Below are 22,021 nucleotides of genomic sequence, written 5' to 3'. Positions count from 1 at the left end.
ATGCGCCAGCATGGTGGCGTTCGTCCAGGGCTGCCTTAGTGGCAGCAAAAACCTTGTCCCTGCTCTCAGTCCAGTCCACAGCGTGCTTGGGTTTACCTTTCAAGGCCTCGTGCAATGAGCTGAGCAGCTCGAGGGATGAAGCGGTGGTAAAAATTCACCATGCCGAGGAACTCCTGCAGGGATTTGACAGTGAGCGGGCGTGGGAACTGTGTGACCGCCTCCACCTTTGATGGGAGAGGGACTGCGCCGTCCTTAGTGACTCTGTGTTCCAGGAAGTCAATGGTGGAGAGACCGAAATGGCACTTGGCGGGGTTGACAATTAGCCCATGTTGGCTATAAGCCGCTCAAACAGGGTGCGGAGGTGTGCCAGGTGCTGAGATTTGGACGTACTTGCTACCAGGATGTCATCCAAGTACACAAAAAAAGGCATGTCCCGCAAACAGAGTCCATGAGGCGTTGAAAAGATTGAGCTGCGTTTTTAAGGCTGAACGGCATGCACAGGAACTCAAACAGACCAAACGGCGTGATTTGCCAGTCAAGTAAAAATGTTTACTTGAGTAAAGGATCTGAATACTTCTTCCATCACTGCTTGTCATATTTTGGTTTCTACTTTAGCTTAAAAAAGAAGAAGCTACAGACAGTTGGCAGTGGATGGACAGATTCTAGGAAATGCACAACAAAGACCGCACACCCACATATAGGCAGCAGAAATGATGCTACAGCTAAAGTTATTAAAATATCAATCCAATATTTAATAATTTATTTTTTATCTGTGCTAAATATTACTGTCCCTCCAGAAAAACGCGATTATGCGATCGCATAATTCAATGCATAATCAGCCAAAGTCCGCATTTATGCGGGGCCTGCATTTTTTCAAATACGCTGCACTTTCGCCGCATAAATTGCCGATTTCCGCGCAAAATATGCGGGGCTTGCCTGATTTCATAATCCCCGAATTTTCGTTGCAAAAAAAGTGACATATTTTAGCAGGAAGAAAAATGAAAAGAAAAATTATGTGTTTACTTCACACAAAAACAGCCATTTTCCCTGTTGCCATGGGAACGTTATGAAATGACGTACATGTGTCATCAAATCACTTGTTTTTCTCTTTTTCTTCACACCGCAGTTTTTGCAAGTTCCCGCAATTTCATGGCATAAAATTGCATAAATAACCCGCATATTCCATCGCATTTTTTAAGAAAACGTGCCGCAATAATCAAGGATTTTTCCCCGCAACAATCACAAAAAGAAATTCTGGAAGGACTGATATTAGGAAACATTTTGATGTGACAGCAGCTGAGCAGCATGATTGAAATTCTGTTTCCAGACCTCTGCATGTTTACAGGTGCTTCAGACGTTTAAATAAAATGAAAAATTACAATTGCAAATACATAACTCAGTGTAATAATCAGTTTTCTTACTGTTTTGTTGATCAGACGTGATTCCAGAGCGAGTCAGGAGGCAGAGACACAGAAGAGGAAGAAGCTCCATCGCTGGCGATGTCTCCTAAAGATAAAGCATCACTTTAACATCACAACGTCTCTATTAATGGAGATGGAGCCAATCCTACTTGGTACTGATGTAACAACAGCACCACTTCCTGCACAGATCCTTCAGAATAAAAGCGTCATCCTCACAGAACCAAGACGACTAAGGAATTCTGCACAAAAGCTGCTCATAATGTGTGCAAACTGCAAAAAGCTCTTTATCTTCACACTGACATTAAATATTGTTATCAAATAAAAACCTCAGAGCCTCAAATTAAGCCTTAAATTCACTGCACAGTTTCAACTTTACTGTTGCACGAAATGTCTTCATCTCCTGACCACTTTATCAGCAGAAGTAAAACCGTTTCAGGTGCAATTTCTTCAGAATAATAGTTAATTAACTAAATGTTGCACAGAAAGGAGATACTGTATGAGTGGGCAGCAAAATGCAGCCGGTAAAATGTGATTAATACTTTCTGATAATTTGATTATGAAGTAATAGGAATAAGAGAAAAAAAACTCTGGGTTGGAACTTGTTTTGGTGGAACATTTGCACCCTGTAGTGTTGACACACTACAGTAACATGAGCTATTTAAATGAGCTGATACATAGTTAAACCTCATTAGATCTTACCAGTGTATCTCTGTGTGTACTTCGTCCACAACAATCCCACACACCTCACACGGTGGATGTGAGGCAGTTATCCTGGACATGTTCTTCGGTGGATCCAGACTAGCAAAAGGGTTAAACACATGGGAAGGTACCAGCAGCAGCCGGAACACAGAGTCTTCTTAGTCAATTTATCTTCTCGCTCATTCCTGCAAACTGTACCGTTACACCCATCTTTTGTAGTCCTAAGAGTATTATGTGTACTTCTACCATGAGATCTTCTCAGGTAGAAGTATTTGTATTGATGACAAACTCCTGCAGCTGAATCTGACATAAGACAGTTATTGCTTTTAAAGAATCATTAGCATTAGTTAGACTTAAAGGATGTGTAAATACCACTTTTTTAAGTGAACGTTGGGTATACACATGACAGAAGTTTTTTTAGGAAAAAAGTAAAGATGATGGAAAAACTTCATCTGAAAGTGTTACAGTCCATCTGTAGTATTAAGTCATGTTCTTCCACGGATTCTCCCAGATTCACGTTAACTTCCAGCTGCTTGAGTAAATATATATTTAGATTTATATAGATGGAGTGATTGAGTTCCAAAAGTCATTTCAGTTATCAGAATGGAACTTTATTATGACGATCAATGTGGAGGATTAATTAAAAAACTGAAACCTGTTGAGCAGCCAGGATACATGTTGTAGTATCAGAAGTATGTTTGTAGTTTGTTTCTTTTATCAAAGTTTGAACACAGAAACATCCACAACAGTCACAACATACAGTTTGACATATTTCATCTTTTATTTAGATAGAAATGGTGAAGAGCTGCCTGAAATTACATGATGCCCTGACAGTGAATCAGATAAAACATACTGTACATACACAATTCTGATATCACAGCCAACAACAGTGTCTAGTTCAACCTGACAAACTCTGGCTTAGCACCTTAAGAAATAAAAAGAAGCAGAACATGATTGTCCTAATTAATGTGAATTACACAAATATCCAAATAAAAAAAGAAGTCACATTATATTTTACTTTGGCTACAAAAAACATCAAATTTTTTTTACATCGTGACAGAAGGATTTGGTCTTAAAAATTGGGTTTTCTAATGCCCATCACATCTAGCTCAGTTAGGACTTTTAACAACTACAAGCAGCAGGATAATATTAATAAAGCAGTTTATATTTCATTCATCCATTCACACACCGATGACAGAGAGCTACCATACAAGGAGCTGTCTGACCATCGGGAGCAATTTGGGGTTCAGTGTCTTGCTCAAGGACACTTGGACGAGTGGACAAGAAGAGCCGGGGATCAAACCACCGACCCTGACAGCAGGTATCTCAACATTATCTTTTAAAGGAGACATATTATGCTCATTTTCAGGTTCTTATTTGTACTACAAGAACATGTTTACATGTTTTAATGTTCAAAAAGCACTATTACTTACTTTACTATTTTCCTTTCCGCTAATTTTGTCCAGTGGACACTCGCAGTATTGGAACTGTGTGTGTGTGTGTGTGTGTGTGTTTGTGTGTGTCAGTCGGTCTCTCTCTCTGCGTGCCTTATCACCTGTCTCTCTCTCTCTCTCGAGCTGTGAAGTCAAGACATCCAAAATCACCATAATCCTGGGTGTTTTATTTTGAAATCTCTTCCATTTTGTAAAGTATGTGGCTGTGCTGTGGCCTTCCTGTATATGATTACCTTCCTGTATATGATTATCTTCCTGTATATGATTACCTTCCTGTATATGATTACCTTCCTGTATATGATTACCTTCCTGGCTTGACATATTTGATCGCGGCTCGCCAAAGAATTAGAGGAGATGCTGAAACGTCCGCTGCAGTGCGTGGGCTGGCGCGGCCGCTCCGCTCGCAGCCGATCTGAACGGACAGATTGGATAACGGGTGCTGAAATGGAAATATCTTATAATACATCCATGGTGGAGATGAGGAGCAGTATTTTCTAATGAGCCTGCATGTGACATAGGAAGAGGAGCTGAATCTGAATGGCTTGTTGAATTACATCAGATTGAGGATGCCCACAAATAACTGGCTGGGTTGTTTGATTTCAGGTTTTGGGTTGGTCGGCCCTCCAGATACTCAAATGTTTGTGCACCATGACTGAAAATGAGAGATTTTCATTATATGTCCCCTTTAAAATTAAATTAAGTGACAATGCTGATGCAGTCTTGTTTCCTTTAGCTGAAACTCATAAACAAAATGTAGTTATTTAAAAACACACACAGATTCTATATTGACTGACTTTATCTAAAATAAAAGTCCAACAGTCCATTCTTCACCAGCTGCCTTCTGAATTTCAGATTCTGTGGTAATAATGTTTTGGTCACTTCATGGTCAAACTACAAGTTACTTCACTAACATTGGAGTCACTTCTGCAGGTGGGGTGGTTTTCACTCTTACTTATTTAATTAAACTTATAGGTCCTATTTATGAAACTGAAAGTAAAGTCATTTCCTTGCTGACTGCGTGAGACCTCACAGCGACCTCAGTACAGAAGAAATTGTCAGACGAGGAGTCCACGAAGACACGGAGATTGCAGAAGTTCCCTCCATGCAGATTTTACAAGTCAACGAGCTGTCCCGGACACATCAACGGACTTCAGGCAAACTCACCCGAGTATATACACCTGACTAGGACTACCTTTTTATACGGCATTTTGGGCGGTGTTAGTAGGACACATTTACACACATACACACTTCCATCCTGTTTCTTACATGTAAAAATGGCTTTGAAATGATTATATTTTTTAATTCAATCTCCTACTGCATGGGCATATGCAGGGTTTAAGAAATACTGAGGTCCAAAGACTGACTGTACGTACACACCACCGCCACCTTGGGCTTCAAAGTTACAGGAAGTCATTCATTTCATATGGAAGCCAGCTTCTGAATGATGCTCTCCGAATTGACGACGGTCCTGGAGGGGGTCATGAACTCAAACTCTCCCGAGTCTGACGCCGACGTCTTCTCCGCAAATACGATAAAGCGGCACCAAACACAACAACTTCGCAATGATCCAGTGATACACATTTGAGGATGAGCGCAACTTTTATAGGAAATATTTGTGCTCGTTTTAAGCGTTTACCCCGTACTTTTTTGAGAAGCATCCCTGACAGGGTGGCCAGAGCTTCTTTTGCAGCTCAAGTTGGCGGCGTTGTGTACGTACGGTAAGCGTACTGGGGGCGGGTGTTCGAAGAAAGAAGAAAAAAAAAAAAGGATTTCCCTGATCTAAATATGTGCATTTTAAAACATTTGGAGAGCAGAAATCGGATAACAATACATTTAAAAACCATGTCAGTGGACAGGAGCATCATTGATCTGTCATACAGTAATACATGAAAATCTGTTTAAATGTCGCAATTATTTAATAAAGTGGAAGAGACTATACATGTTGTCATTGGTCATTGTCATCAGGCCTCTCAGGTCATCAGGCAGGTACATCACTGTGTCAACATTTCAGAAAAACACACAAAGCTTTTGGTTAATTACAGTGTGTGTGTGTGTGTGTGTGTGTGTGTGTGTGTGTGTGGTCGTGTGCGTATGATGCTTCTTATTTTTGTTCTTCATGCTATGCTTATATTTTGTCTTTTAATAACATAAACACCCATCTTGATAGATGATTGATAGTGAATGTTACTAAACTTACAGAACTAGAAAGCAAAGGGAAAGTGTGTGGGACCTGTAAATGATCTGGATCCCACAGTGGGATTACGTAGTGAGGTCATATGGATCTGGTTTCCTGATTATAACTGATTGTAGGACAGACATTACAAGACTAAACTTAACAAAACAATATCTAATATATAAGTATTTACAATAAGAATGCACTTTTTTCCTTACCTAGTTGGGACTTGCACTCCTAGTGCTCCTGCGGGAAAGAAAACAAGTTAAGAAGTAAATCCTAACTGACTTGATCCTACTCTGGTGTAAATACAAACACAATGATTAATGACTGAAGATAAAACAACTGCAAACACTCATATGACATTCATATAAAGAATGTGTTGTATGCTTATCATGAATATCTTTATTCAAAACATTATTTAAAACTTACTTTTTGTACATTTTAGGGTGCAACACTTGTATACAAGCACAGCTAGAAGAAGAACAAGAAAAACTGGGAGAAGAATTGCAGCAACAAGCCATCCATGGGGAGACTCTGAAACAGAAGATAGAAAGTTAATGTAAGACTCAGAATGGAACACAGATCATATACAGCAGATTGAACATCTCAGTCTACACAAAGAGAACAACTGAAGGTGTGCATGCTCCTGAAACTAAAATCTAAAACTCTTCAGGTGTTAAATCCTATTTATATCTGATGTCTGTGAAATGTGAAAGGTGTTCTCTAAACCCTGAGCCGAGGCTCACAGGTACAAGTCAATGATTGACTCTGGGTTAACTCTTGTTTTTATGACAGTTGTTGTTACAGCTGATTGTTATAGCTTTATTAAAAGAAAATATTACCCATCCAGCTAAACACACAGCTTAACTAAGCAATTTATGTATAAGTTAATGTTTCATGAGCAGTAAAAATATAATTTGGGAGGTGAATAACTCAAGTATTTGCATTATATACTACTTTATACCTGTACCTCACTACATTTCAGAGGATTTGTCTTTTCATTGGTCAGACAGATTTAATAATTAGTTACTTTGATCTTACATACAAAACATATGCTCAGCTTATAAAATATAATACTTGTTTGTTCTTTTGCTACTTTAAGGACATTTTACTGATACGTCTATACTTTTACTGAAGTAGTAATTTTGAATGCGGGATCGGGAAAGAATCAGAGTACTTCATTCAGCTCTGTAACGTCAACATTAAAATCATCATGGCTGGTCTGAAGTTCCACACTAACATGTGTAGGCTAAAGCCCCTGACACACCAACCCGACGGCCGACCGTTGGCAGAAAAGCCAGTCAGACCGATCAGTCGGCTCCCCGAGGTTCAAAAAATGCCTCAGAACACACCGAAGAGACGCCGACTTGAGCTTGTAATACGTCTCAATAACAGCAGGTGGCGCTAATATGTATTGTTGCCCAAAAAATGAAAACTGCTGATTGGACGAACACGTCATGTGGGTCTGGTTTCTCCGGAATTTCAATGACTGGGACTGTCACGGCGGATTGTTCAGAATACGATCTGATATTGTACTAAAATAGTTCACCAAAACGTGTTTCTGAAAACATTTTAAGAGAGAAATAGGCCGTGCAGTTGCTGAATCTGTCTGATCAACAAAGGTCAGTTTAAAAGATTTTCATCAGATTTTGAGAGATTCTAGTCAGGCTCATCCCGCTCATCATCATTTCCAGGTAAGCACTCCACCAATCAGATTGTTCATGGAGTCTGACTGCCCGCCCTCCGACGCAACATGTCAGGTCGGCCAAAACGAAGCCAGACGGCTCCTCGGACGGACGACAGGACGGAACACACCGAACAGACTAGTCACCGACCTCGCCAGACTGTCTGACGGCTGATGCCGCTAGAGCAGAGGTCAGCAGGGGTTACCATGGTTACGATGTTGAAAATTACACTCACTGAAAATTACACACCTTGAACGATAGTTTAGATGTTGAGTCTGTGGTGCAGAATGTGTGATTTCAGACGTAAGCTGAGTGTTTCTTGGTGGGGGGGTCGGCTTTGCAGTTATTGGGGCTCAATGAGAACAGAGAGATACAGTTTGGATTTATGGAGCAGGAGTCTCTGGAAGCTCCAACTCTTGAAGCTAAATTATACGTTTGACTCATTTATAAAAAGTTTTTAAGAGATTCATATTTAAAGGTCCAATATGTAATATTTGTACTGTAATAAATCCAAAAATGACACCAATGCCTCATCAGATATTAAGGAAACATGTTAAACTGAAATACTATCTTTTCTGACAACAATGCTAATGTCAGTATTTGTTCATTTTGAAATTTACGTTCCGTGACGGAATTTATGTTTATGTTTTGATCTGTGTGTTGTTATCAACGGCCCAGTTTGACATCCAGGCCGGGTTGCCAGATATACCTGTAAAAACGTAAACCCAGCGTGCTACAGCTGTAACGGTAGTACAGCCATGAAAGCTGCACACAAACGAACAGGATCAACGGAGATAGATTCTACCTGACGTAAAAAAAAGAAAACAGCATGTTTCTAACAGTTGCGTGACCAGAGACGTAACAACCCCCTGGTAAATAATGGAGATGTATTTGAAAGATGGAGACAGCTTCGATCCCAAAAGGACGCAGAGTTGGCTTATTTTCTCCTGAACAGGTAAGCATTAGCTTCAGGCTAATTTATCACAGCTACTAGGGATGGGCATTTTTTGTCATTTCAACATTTGTGTTCTCACATTGAATTATATAGCTAGAGTACCCGAGTTGGTTACTCGCAAAAACAATTGAGACATAGCCAGTAAAGTGATCCCGACTGGTCCTGGCTAATGCCGCCATGCTAACCCTGCTAACTGCTAACGTTACCGGAGGACCAGGCAAGACGCCCACGGCTGTTTACAGCGTGTAGTTCAGCAGCTGGAGCCGACAACGGTGAGTTATTTTAAGCCACGAGAGGGGCGCTGTCAATCGGAAAGAGAGGACTGTGAGTTTGCAGTGTGTTTAGCGATTGTTGCCGTAATTCTAAGCCAATGAAGTGTGTTCAGTCGGCAAGGTAGTGGTATTTTTAGCGTTTCGTGTTGTAATTCTAAGCCGAGGAAGTGTGCCTGACTGGCGTGTGGAGAGGACAGTGAGGTTGTTGTGTTTTTAGCGGTTCGTACTGTAATTTTAAGCCAAAAAAGTGTGTCTGTCAGTTGGTTACAGAGCTCCGCGTGAGCACGGGCTTTTATGACTGTCAATACAGCCAGCATCTAACGTTAGCTACTCCACTGTGCTGTGGAGTAATGTCTGGCTATGTGAGACTAGCATCTAAAGTTAGCTACTCTGCTGTGCTGTGGAGTAATGTCTGGCTATGTGAGACTAGCATCTACCGTTAGCTTCTCTGCTGTGGAGTAATGTCTGGCTATGTGAGAAAAGCGTCTAGCAACATTGTTGTGGATGCTGCGGTCTCAGCCTGGCAACCCCCGTGAACTTCGAGTCTGGGCAGGAGGGGGCGGGGGAAACGACTCTCCAGTATTTTGAATTGGTAGTGCAGTAACTATTTTAACCACTAGCTGCCAGTATTACATACAATATTACATATTGCACCTTTAATAACACTCATATTGAGATACAGTTTCAGGTCTCTCAACACAATTATTTCTTCTAGCGAATTAAACAAAATAATCTAAATTTTGTTTTTGGAAAAATGTTTGAGCATAATTCTATTATATATTACTAATTACTAATGGTCATGGTTTATTTATTTGAATTCATCCTTCAGCATAAAATCCTTTTGGAAGATCTCTTCAGCCTTTCCTGGTTCAATCAGAATTACAACTAGAAAATTATATAAAACTACAAGTTGAATATTACTGAGCTACATAAGATACTTTTTTCTCAAATCCTTTTTACTGACGTGTGTGTATGTATTGTTTCATACTTTACTTTGTTATTTAAGGTAATTTATTAACTTCAGAAAATAAAGTGTTCAGATTACATTAGTGTGACAGAAAACATTTTAAATAATATTTTAAGATAATTTTGTAGCAGACAAATTATATTATTATTTTATAATTATTATAACCAGAAGTGACAAATGGACATTAAATACAATTCATAGTTGTTATGTGTTGGTATATAAATGTCTTTCCTTATCGGTGATGAGTTACATCACACATGTTGATGTAGAGATCAGTAAATAAATCAAAATTAGGACTCACCTGAGGTTGGCACTTCTCCGTCACCTAAAAAGAGAAAGCAAAAGATGTTAGAATGCTTATTAAATATCATTCATCAACTTGATAGAGAAGCAACACTGAGAAAACACCTGAACTTTGTTTCCAGGGCCCTATTTCAGAAAGCAGGTTTAGTGAGAACTCTGAGTTTGTTAACCCTGAGATGAGGGTAACTCTGGGTTTTCTGTTTCAGAAAGAGAGGTAACTTCACCTCAGAGTCAGTTACTATGGTAACTTCACCTCAACTGTTTTTAAGTACATATTAACAATGGAAAGCAAGTCTTACCAGTGTATCTTGATTGGGAATCAAATGAATGCAAAGAAAGCTACTTTATGAACTTGACTTAAAGATTTGTATTAGTTTATTATTTATTTACTGTAAACAAAAGAAGAAAAAAGAAGAAAAAAAAAAAAAAAAAAAAAAAAAAAAAAAAGAAAAAAGTATAAAGAAAAAAAAAAAAAAACAAAAGTCAGGAACTTGTTTATTGTTAAGGCCATGGTCAAAATTAAGTCGGCGAGTAGCATTCTCCAAAATAGTTCTTTGCCTGATCCCACCAGCATCAACCTGAGTCACGTTAACTGGACTATGCTGAGCTCATAGGTGGTAGCTCAAGCTTGACGTGCTTCGGTGATATTTTAATTCGGCTTTACACAATGTGCATTTGGCTTTCTACTTGTCTAGGAGCCGTCCGGGAGTTTTGGAAAATAAAAAGCGCCCTTCAGAATTGTGTTGCTGCTGCATTTCTCCATAATGCCTGCAGCCTGCAGCAGTAGGATGTGTTACGAGGAAGTATGGCAGCTTGATGATAAGTAAAGGTTCGGCAAAGGGTCAAAATAGTAGCCTGTTAGGCACGACGTGAAGCCGAGTGAAGTGAAAATAAATTAATAAATGGTGGCATGCGACTTGTGCGATTAAAAAAAATTATCCGCGTTATGCTCGGCCCTTAATCGCGATTAACGTGTTAAATGCTGACAGCCATAATTATAAGACAGATATAATCAAGTCATCACAAAATGTCCTTTGTCAACACATTTAAATAATTTAAGAAAACAATAAACCTGAAAAGTAGCCATTGAAACAAAGTGCTTGATTTGTAATTTAAGACTGCCACTCTGCTAGTGGGGGAGGGGCAGTGCATGGTCTGCACGTGAACTGTGCCGATGCCGATACACGTAAAAACGCAAATATCGGCCTGATATATCGTCCGGACGATAAAACCAGCTAATGAAATTAGCTGGTTTGACCATAGAGATGACAGAAATATGCACTAGTCCAGAACACAGGACCTTCTTCCTGTATTTACTTTTTTGCTCCCGCCCCCCCAGACACATCTGACCAATAAGTGCTGGCTAAGTACCTCCATTTGATGCTACTTTATACATTGTACTTCACTACATTCATCAGACATATACAGTATAATTAATTTCATCTCACATATGTATAAAACATGATATATAATACCTGTTTGCTCTTTAACCAGCTGATTGCCTGTTTCTATGGCAATGTAGCACCAATTTATATATATATATATATATATATATATATATATATATATATATATATATATATATATATATTTATATAAAGCGCCATTCTACTGTCTAGACTGCCCAGTTTTATACAAAAAAAACAACCCTCTTTTCAGCGTTAAAATACTTCTAAGTAAAGAATCTGAGTACTGCTTCCAATAATAACCTTGGTGTGGACATCCAATGAGAGATGTCAGTCAGACAGGTAGAGGTGCGAGCTGCTACCTGTATTTTAGACTGGGGAAAAGAGAGAATTAGTTGAGTGTCGTCTGCGTAGCTGTGATAGGAAAAGCCATGTGAGTGAATAACAGAACCAAGAGAGTTGGTGTACGGAGAAATGAGGAGGGGACCCAGGACGTAACCTTGAGGTACCCCAGTTGTGAGTAGACACGGTTCTGACACATAACCTCTACAAGTTACAGCCTTTGAGGTAAGATGTGAGCAAAGAGAGCGCCAAGCCTGAGACACCTGCCCCTGAAGGGTGGAAATAAGGATCTGGTGGTTCACTGTGTCAAAAGCAGCAGAAAGGTCCAGAAGGATGACCACAGAGGAGAGAGAGACTGCTCTAGAAGTGTGAAGTTGAGTTTCCTGCATTGAAATCAGACTGGGGAACAAGAAAGTTGTCCGGTGAAGATAAGAAGAGAGTCGATTAAAGATAGCGTGCTTGAGTGGTTTGGAGAAAAATGGAAGAATGAAGACAGTTCTGCAGTTGTTTACTTCAGACGGCTCGAAGGTGGGTTTTCTGAGGAGAGGGGTCACTCTTCCTCCTTTGAGAAAGTTTGAGAAACGGACGGTTGACAAGAAGGTGTTAATAAGATGGGTGAGAAAAGGGCGGAAGCAATCGACTGGAGAAGGGGTCAAAGGGGCGGGTGGTTAGGATGGCGAAGGTTATCAGGGTGTCAAAGCATAACCATAGCTTCGAACACCCACAATACAGTCTTACTGATGTCACACACAGTAGTTTACTTTAGTTTAGACTTCAGACTTGACTTGCGACTTGACCCAAAAGACTTCAGACTTGACTCGGACTCGAGCTTCGAGACACATCAACAACCTGTTTTCATGCAATAATTGCTTTTTTAAATCTAAATGTATTCATGTATTTCTATTTTCTTTTATTGGTGCATATATGTTGGGGAAACATATGACGAGCTGTATGTCCCCTGCCCTTTGTCATAATGTGCAACATAACGCATGCGCTATACCTGTGCGCGCACTCACATATCAAAAAATGCATTGACGATGGCAACACCAAGTCCTCCCGGAGTTGTGCCTTTTGTCATTAGTTTTGCTTTCAATAACTAGTAAGCAAACAGCTACATGCAAGGTGTGTGGCACCAAGATACAGTGCCTTGCGAAAGTATTCGGCCCCCTTGAACGTTTCGACCTTTTGCCACATTTCAGGCCTCAAACATAAAGATATAAAACTGTAATTTTTTGTGAAGAATCAACAACAAGTGGGTCCCAATTATGAAGTGGAACGAAATTCATTGGCTATTTCAAACATTTTTAACAAATAAAAAACTGAAAAAGTGGGCATGCAAAATTATTCAGCCCCTTTACTTTCAGTGCAGCAAACTCTCTCCAGAAGTTCAGTGAGGATCTCTGAATGATCCAATGTTGACCTAAATGACTAATGATGATAAATAGAATCCAGCTGTATGTAATCAAGTCTCCGTATAAATGCACCTGCTCTGTGATAGTCTCAGAGGTCCGTGTAAAGCGCAGAGAGCATCATGAAGAACAAGGAACACACCAGGCAGGTCCGAGATACTGTTGTGGAGAAGTTTAAAGCCGGATTTGGATACAAAAAGATTTCCCAAGCTTTAAACATCCCAAGGAGCACTGTGCAAGCGATAATATTGAAATGGAAGGAGTATCAGACCACTACAAATCTACGAAGACCCGGCCGTCCCTCTAAACCTTCAGCTCATACAATGAGAAGACTGATCAGAGATGCAGCCAAGAGGCCCATGATCACTCTGGATGAACTGCAGAGATCTACAGCTGAGGTGGGAGACTCGTCCATAGGACAACATCAGTCGGGAATACCGCACAAATCTGGCCTTTATGGAAGAGTGGCAAGAAGAAAGCCATTTCTTAAAGATATCCATAAAAAGTGTCGTTTAAAGTTTGCCAAAAGCCACCTGGGAGACACACCAAACATGTGGAAGAAGGTGCTGTGGTCAGATGAAACCAAAATCGAACTTTTTGGCAACAATGCAAAACGTTATGTTTGGCGTAAAAGCAACACAGCTCATCACCCTGAACACACCATCCCCACTGTCAAACATGGTGGTGGCAGCATCATGGTTTGGGCCTGCTTTTCTTCAGCAGGGACAGGGAAGATGGTTAAAATTGATGGGAAGATGGATGGAGCCAAATACAGGACCATTCTGGAAGAAAACCTGATGGAGTCTGCAAAAGACCTGAGACTGGGACGGAGATTTGTCTTCCAACAAGACAATGATCCAAAACATAAAGCAAAATCTACAATGGAATGGTTCACAAATAAACATATCCAGGTGTTAGAATGGCCAAGTCAAAGTCCAGACCTGAATCCAATCGAGAATCTGTGGAAAGAACTGAAAACTGCTGTTCACAAACGCTCTCCATCCAACCTCACTGAGCTCGAGCTGTTTTGCAAGGAGAAATGGGCAAAAATGTCAGTCTCTCGATGTGCAAAACTGATAGAGACATACCCCAAGCGACTTACAGCTGTAATTGCAGCAAAAGGTGGCGCTACAATGTATTAACTTAAGGGGGCTGAATAATTTTGCACGCCAAATATTTCAGTTTTTTATTTGTTTAAAAGGTTTGAAATATCCAATAAATTTCGTTCCACTTCATGATTGTGTCCCACTTGTTGTTGATTCTTCACAAAAAATTACAGTTTTATATCTTTATGTTTGAGGCCGGAAATGTGGCAAAAGGTCGAAAAGTTCAAGGGGGCCGAATACTTTCGCAAGGCACTGTAAATGGTGGCAGATCAACAACGTCAAACTTCATCAGGCATCTCAAAACGCACCCAGATAGGTCAGTCACTTGCTAATGTGAAAGAGACGTTATATTTAGCATATTGTCACAGGTAACAATCTACACATCGCAAAATGTTGTGCTTATGCTGGGAACAGGAAAAATTGTATCTTTAGAATTGTATCCATATGATGTGACAGACTTAGGTTAATTTTTCACCAGGTTGTTTTTAAATAGCAATATGGAAAGTATCAGTTCTCACATGTTTGCACCATGGGCGGTGTATTAACTTTAAATACAGATGTTTCCCTCAAACTTTGAACACTGAAAAATATAATACATGATGAGGTTGGGCATGATGAGTTAGTAACACAGACAAACATGTATTCTTTGGTGCAGATACCAAAATGTTGAAAAATACAGTTATGAAATTGAAACAGAGTTCTTAATTTGTGTTTCTTCAGATTGCATTGCAGTAGACCCCATAAAGTTATCCTACAACTGATTTTGATACTGTACTGTATGGATGGTAGCTCCAGGACATGCTTTGAATTCATAAGATTTAACAATACAGTCTTAGGGACAGATCAGATGGCCAGAAACTTGAGACTTGACTTGGACTCACACTCAAAGACTTGAGACTCGACTTCCAAAAAATGACTTGTGAACATCTCTGCTAATTCCTCCAAGAACTCTTCCAAAGGTCCTGGTGGACGGTAGATAACAACGTTTAATTGTACCAGATAACTTATGGTCACAGTGTGAAATTGAAAAGACAGTGGAAGAAAATGTGGTGGTGGGTAGAGAGAAAATCTCCATTTGGGGATGATGAGTAGGCCTGTACCCCCACCTCTACAAGTGGGTCTGGGTGTTTGGCAGTGATGGGCAAATTAAGCATTGGTGAAGCACTGAACCACTGAGAAGAATTTTTTGAAAATGGGTTCTTTACTCAAAGCTTCAGTAAGAGCAACCTCACCTGGTGAAGTCCCAAGGCTGCATCTAAATTATCTTTTGGTAGATAGTGTACAGGAGGCTTTAATAGGCTTTAAGGCTAGTGAAATAAATCACACAGACACACACACACACAGAGAGTGCACATGTATACTAAGAATGGGATATCATTCTTTTCACAAAGAAAGATTGATGAATTGGTGTTATTGGGTATTGGAGAGAGTGTGCTTGGGAAACAGAGGATGTGCTGGGAAAATATGGCACAAGTTGGGTGTGCTTGTGTAACTATGGCCAGGGAGTATGTGGGATAGGGAACACTCAAAGATTTGTATTAAGGAACATCATTTTTTCCACACTTTTTGGACTAAGCCTGTTTCTTTTTTTGCTCACAAACTCTCCACATTGAGAGAAAATTCGTTCAGAGGGAACGGATGACGCCAGCTGACGCTTTCATCCAAAGCACCCATGCATACATACATTACATACCTTATCAGGAGCGATCAGAATCAAGTTTTCCCATGTCAGAACAACCTCTCTTCCTAGATGCTTCCAAAATAGGCTAATGAAAATAAATCGATACAAACAAACTAATGCTTGTCAATGTAGAGGCTACTACAAACCAAACGCAATGTTGTGCATTAAAGTTATTATGCTTTGAGCGCGCTCGAAACGAGGCGGTGCCAGTTGCAGTGCAGCAGCTGACTGGTCCGCGTGTGACGGTGGCGCTGCTAAACACTCAGCTGATTCATTCAGAGAATGACGCAGTTGCTGCTTCAGACATCATATGTCACGCAGAGATGTTCACAAGTAATTTTTTGCAAGTCAAGTGTCAAGTCTTTGAGCTCAAGTCCAAGTCAAATCTCAAGTCTTTGAGGGGCAAGTTCAAGTCAAGTCTCAAGTCTCTGGCCATCTGATCTGTCCCTAACACTGTATTGTTAAATCCTATGAATTCAAAGCATGTCCTGTAGCTACCATCCATACAGTACAGTATCAAAATCAGTTGTAGGATAACTTCATGGGGTCTACTTAACACATCCCTCTAGCCCACTGTTTAGAAAGTTATTGAAAGCAAAACTAATGACAAACTCCAGGAGGACTTGGTGCATGCGTTACGTTGCACATTATGGCAAAGGGCAGGGGACATACAGCTCGTCATACTGTATGACGAGCGCCAATATATGCCTGTATATGCGGCAATAAAAGAAAATAGAAATACATGAATAAATTTAGATTTAAAAAGCAATAATTGTATGAAAACAGGTTGTTGACGAGTCTCGAAGCTCGAGTCTGAAGTCTTTTGGGTCGAGTCCGAGTCCAGTTTGTGCGACTTAAGTGCGACTCAAGTCCTCATCTCTGATGTCACGTGATTTTTTCCGTACCAAAGCAACCTTCGGAGCAGAGCTTCAAATGGAATTGTAGTTAATGGTCTGAAGCACGTATTGAAGCTTCAGTGTCAGACTGCTATCACTAGTGTTTGGGTGAAAGAGTAGGCCAAGGAAAGAGCAGCAGGGGTGGATGTGTTGGCTGTTGGGTGTGTGGAGCTGGTGGGATAGATAAGGGTGGTTTGGATCTGGTACCGTTGTGAACATGTCCGAGGCTGATAGGAAACACGAACAGGAATGAAAAATGTACACATGATTGAAAAGGTAAAAAGATACTTAGCTCACCTGGCCTTCCAAAAGAACTCCCGCTTAGACCCTTTCGTAGACTCATTTGTCCTTCTGAGTCTTCGGAGGAGGAGTCTGCCGCTGAAGCTGCCCCTTCAAACAAATGCCAGTTGTTAAAAACAAGAGTTGATGATGGTTGGCTACATGTGCTGACCACATCCCTGCTAATGAGCCAAACAATGTCCCTGCTGGTGATCGCTCCGAGTGATAGAAACTCATTAACCACAGCTCAACAACAATGCACACACCAGCCTACTTACCTAAACAGGTAGAAAGTAAATCAGAAAGTAAGGCTACATTTACACGATGTTTTGTTTTTTTAAAGAAGCATTTTAAGCCAAAAAACATCTCCGGGCAAGAGTTTTAGTAGCCTGGCTCTGCCCTCCTACGTACTTTTACTCAATTTTCATTTCCCTTCAGTACTCCGTCTGGGTTTGCGGTATAGTCTTGGATTTTCTCCGAGCAGATCTTTGGCGGTCCAATCAGCGAACAGAGGGAATGGCTGAGAACAATGATGTTGAGGTTGTGCGCTAGTTTGAGTTATAGTTCTGTAATGGCGGCGGAAAAAGTTGCAAGCGAAGCCATTCGGTCCTTTGTGGCAACACTGCCGAATATCCAGAAGTTAAAACCCGAGCAAGAACAATCTTTGCTGAGTTTTGTTGGTGGCCATGATGTTGTGGCCCTCCTCCCCACATGGTTCGGGAAAAGTTTAATTTTCCAGTTTGCTCCGTTAGTGGTGAAGGAGTTGGCTAAGGCGAACACTAGCGATGCTAACATTAGCAATTGGTTATGGCAGATCCAGAGTGGCTCTGGACAGATCAGTACCGAGTACCCGCCTTCAAGGAAGTTAACACTGGCCAGACTCTCTGTACAAATTAAATGTACCAGAGTCTGGTAGGACCAGGCTAGCATGTTTTAGCTCCAGTAGCAGAACTAATCTAATTCAATTTTCAATTCAATTTTTCCATTTCAATTCAATTTTATTTATAGTATCAAATCATAACAAAAGTTATCTCGAGACACTTTCCAAAACCCCAACAATTACAGTAATTCCATCAAGAGCAAGCATTAGCAGTGGCTATCGCGACAGTGGCAAGGAAAAACTCCCTTTTAGGAAGAAACCTCGGCAGACCCAGACTCTTGGTAGGCGGTGTCTGACGGGCCGGTTGGGGGTGTGATGAACAGTGGTGATAATAGTCACATTAAAGGTCACAGTGACGTCGAAGGTCATCGTGGAAGTTCATGTCATAGCAGGGCACATCGTGTCATACTGAGTAGTGCAGTCCCCTATACCGGATCCAGACTACTCTGTGCATAGGAACATCACAGCAGGGCGTTGCGGGATGAAACGTGGCGCTGCAGAGCATGGGTGGATGCGGCGGATGCAGCGGATGCAGCAGGATGCAGCAGGATGCAGTAGGATGCAGCAGGATGCAGCAGGATGCGGCCGGGATTTGCAGAGAATCACAGAGCATAGCTCTGCGAAGAAGAAGTAAACTCCCCAGAGCTAGATTAGTAACAAGCAATTCTGGGACAGGATGCATACAGAAGTAACAAGTAGAGAAGAGAGAGCAGCTCAGTGTGTCATAGGAAGGAAACAGCAACCCCTGCAGTCTAGAATTGTAATAGCATAACTAACTACGAGGAGAAGCAGGTGGGCCGGGTTAGGTGGACGCTGCAACTCCTCACTCCCTAATCTCTGTCCTTAATAACGTAAGAGGAGCAGCAATGGCAAAAAATAAGACGATTTCTTCTTTGTTTAGACTGACGAGGTAGAACTGTTGCTGAAAGTAACGTGACTACAAGGAAAAAATGGAGTCCGTCTGACGTGTTAGTATTAGTGGTGAAGGAGTTGGTTAAGGTGAACGCTAGCGATGCTAACGTTAGCAATTGGTTATAGCAGATCCAGAGTGGCTCTGGACAGATCCAATAATTTTAAACTTCAACAGAGTACCCGCCTTCAAGGAAGTTAACACTGGCCAGACTCTCTGTACAAATGAAATGTCTCCAGTAGCAGAAATATCTGTCCTTAATGACGTAAGAGGAGCAGCAATGGCGAAAAATAAGACAATTTCTTCTTTGTTTAGATTGACGACGAGGTAGAACTGTTGCTGAAAGTAACGTGACTACAAGGCAAAAACGGCAGAACATAGACTGGGAGTCCATCTGACGTTACTCTGGGGTTGAAAATCATGGATGTATAAGTTGAAAACAAAGAAAATACTTTGGAGAAGAACTTGGACCGACGGCAAGGTGGAAGTAGTAGTAGTGTAGACGCGAGGCCTAAACGTAGCAAAAGATATTTGTTTTTAAAACGTAGTGGTGTAAATATAGCCACAAAGTTTCAGTTTAAGTGTGAAGTTTTCACTCAGTTTGAAACATGCAGATGTCTTCATCTAACATTTTGAAAACTAATAACCAACAATTTAAATTATTATATATTGAATAAATAAACTCACCACTGATATGCACAAAGGTCTGAGCATAAATCTGTTGGTTGGTTTCCTCCTGTGTGACGACACAGCTGAAGTTGTCGGTCTTGAACACAGTAGTTTGGAGGGTGATGTAGTATCTGTCTCCTCTTTCTGAGACCTGGGGCCCCTCAGCAGGAAGTGTGTTTCCAGCACTGTCCTGCAGCTCTACTTTAATGGCTGGAGAAGCATCTCGAACCTCACACTGCAGCAGCGCTGAGTTGTTTGTTGGATTATTAAGTATCTTGACAGATGGCTCTGGAGCTGCTCCTTTGAACACAATGTGTAAACGGACAATATGTGTAGTGGCCCTTCTCACTGCAAACACTATTTCTGACTCTTATCATTTAACAGAAGCACTTTTTTTTCTCTGATATAATGTGTTTCCCTGCTGTAACACATATGGCAAACAGGTGAACAAGCGTTCATTGCAAAGCCATATTAAACCAAATTAACAGGTCAGGTTAGCAAAGACAGGTCATCCTCAGACCACACCCACACAGGACGGACAGATGAAAAAGTAGCTAGACTATAGGAAAAAATAATGGTTCATAAACCTGCATGTAATGTCGCTATAATGTTACAGAAAAATAAAAGCATTTATTGATAAATGACCCTCTTGTTAATTTGGATAACACCGTCGATGAATCCACAATACTAAAATGATGGGTAGCACTGCATATTACGACTCGGTAATGAGATGGTAATAGTGGGGTAACAGTGAGATAATAAAGAGGTAATATATAGGTAATAACATGTAATTACCAAAGTAATAATGTGGTAATACATCACAGTAATAAGATGTAATACTGGGGTAATAAGGTGATAAGGTAACAGATGTAATAACATGCAATTACCAATGTAATAAGTAAGAAAGGGTTTGACAATAACCATATGTATATCTAGGTAATGGTAATATACTTATATTTATATTCTAATAATGTGGTAATAATGGGGTAATATATGTTGATGTTTTCACAGTATTATAGGCTACTATCAGCGTAATACCTTCCAAATTAGATAAAACTTCTTGGAATTTAAAATTGGTAATTACCATATTATAATGCTGAAATGTATCCACCCTTTATGTTCCAAACATTTCCCTTTTGTTTCAAGGTAATACTTTATGTTGATTTATGTTATTGATGTTTAATCTTGTGGCTTCTTACCTGTAAATGCTTCTGGTAGTTTCTGTGTAACAACCATGAATCAGTACCGTAAAATGCAAAACTGCCTGTTTCTATTGTATTACATGGTAATATTAGATTAACAGAGGTGCAGAGATTACCTGGAAATGCTTCTGGTAGTTTCCAGGTAATCTCTGCACCTCTGTTATTCTAATATTACCATGAAATGTTTCTTTTTCTGCATGCATGTAACCCTGTGCAATCAGACCAGCAGCTAAACACCATCCACCATCAAGCACTGGAGACTGGGATTGTCGTAACTCAGTTTATTTAGAAAGGGTGAAACTGGGAAATGAAACACAATGACCAGTTACAGCTTACATATTGATGAGTCACAAACATTATACAATCATAATTGTAAAAACAATATAACTACACAACACTGTAATGCAGCAGTATATACAGTAGCTAACATGTAACCTAGAAATACAGGAAAAAATAAATATTATAATATAAAGGAAAATACGTAATGTATTGTTATACAGTGTACATAGAATAACCTATATTGTTTATCTAAATAAACTAAAATACACTTACATGTAGCACAACCCAAGATAACAGTGGCAAACTAGCTTAATGAAGCGTGCTGATAGTCAATATGAGCTATCAATCATCATCAAAAATATACATATTGCACATCAAACTTTCTGACAATAATGAACAAAGATATCAGAACAGTATGTCAGCATCTGTTTCACATACCGAGAATGCTACCAAAGGCATGGAACGTCGAAGATTGAAGCGGATTGTATGGAGAGATAACACATGAGGCTGTCCTGCTCATATTCAACTTCCTGACTGAAGTCCCATGGTGCAAATGTCCTACAGTTCTTAAAGGAACACACACACATGTGGAATTTAAAATTGCCTATAATAAAAATAATAAAAAATAAATTATTTAATAAATAAATTATTTAATAAATAAAAATAAAAAACAGCCTATAATACTGTGATAACATCAACATATATTACCCCATTATTACCACGTTATTAGAATATAAATATAAGTATATTACCATTACCTAGATATACATATGGTTATTGTCAAACCCTTTCTTACTTATTACATTGGTAATTGCATGTTATTACATCTGTTACCTTATCACCTTATTACCCCAGTATTACATCTTATTACTGTGATGTATTACCACATTATTACTTTGGTAATTACGTTATTACCTATATATTACCTCTTTATTATCTCACTGTTACCCCACTATTACCATCTTATTACTGAGTCGTAATATGCAATGCTACCAAATGATGCATTAAAAAATTCACGGAAAAATGCTAA

General features: G+C 40.0%; 2 protein-coding genes across 3 annotated transcripts in view; one reads left to right on the top strand and one right to left on the bottom strand.

The window, feature by feature from the left end:
• LOC120557668 overlaps nucleotides 1-22,021 on the top strand; it is a 1,015,838-nt gene that overhangs the window by 537,302 nt on the left and 456,515 nt on the right. The window lies entirely within an intron of this gene.
• Nucleotides 1-22,021, bottom strand: part of LOC120557124 — a 655,636-nt gene that overhangs the window by 631,152 nt on the left and 2,463 nt on the right. Inside the window, exons 3-8 of the mRNA XM_039797157.1 lie at nucleotides 19,529-19,810; nucleotides 17,070-17,162; nucleotides 9,931-9,954; nucleotides 6,180-6,284; nucleotides 5,966-5,993; nucleotides 3,808-5,568 (exon numbers count right to left, since the gene is read on the bottom strand). Coding sequence (XP_039653091.1) covers nucleotides 5,553-5,568; nucleotides 5,966-5,993; nucleotides 6,180-6,284; nucleotides 9,931-9,954; nucleotides 17,070-17,162; nucleotides 19,529-19,810 — 548 coding nt within the window. The 3' untranslated portion in view covers nucleotides 3,808-5,552. The remainder of the gene's footprint in view (nucleotides 1-3,807; nucleotides 5,569-5,965; nucleotides 5,994-6,179; nucleotides 6,285-9,930; nucleotides 9,955-17,069; nucleotides 17,163-19,528; nucleotides 19,811-22,021) is intronic.

This window comes from Perca fluviatilis, chromosome 4 (assembly GCF_010015445.1).
Source record: "Perca fluviatilis chromosome 4, GENO_Pfluv_1.0, whole genome shotgun sequence".
Lineage (NCBI taxonomy): Eukaryota > Metazoa > Chordata > Actinopteri > Perciformes > Percidae > Perca > Perca fluviatilis.
The sequence above is the reverse complement of the archived record's forward strand: the minus strand, read 5'-3'. Positions and strand labels throughout refer to the sequence as shown.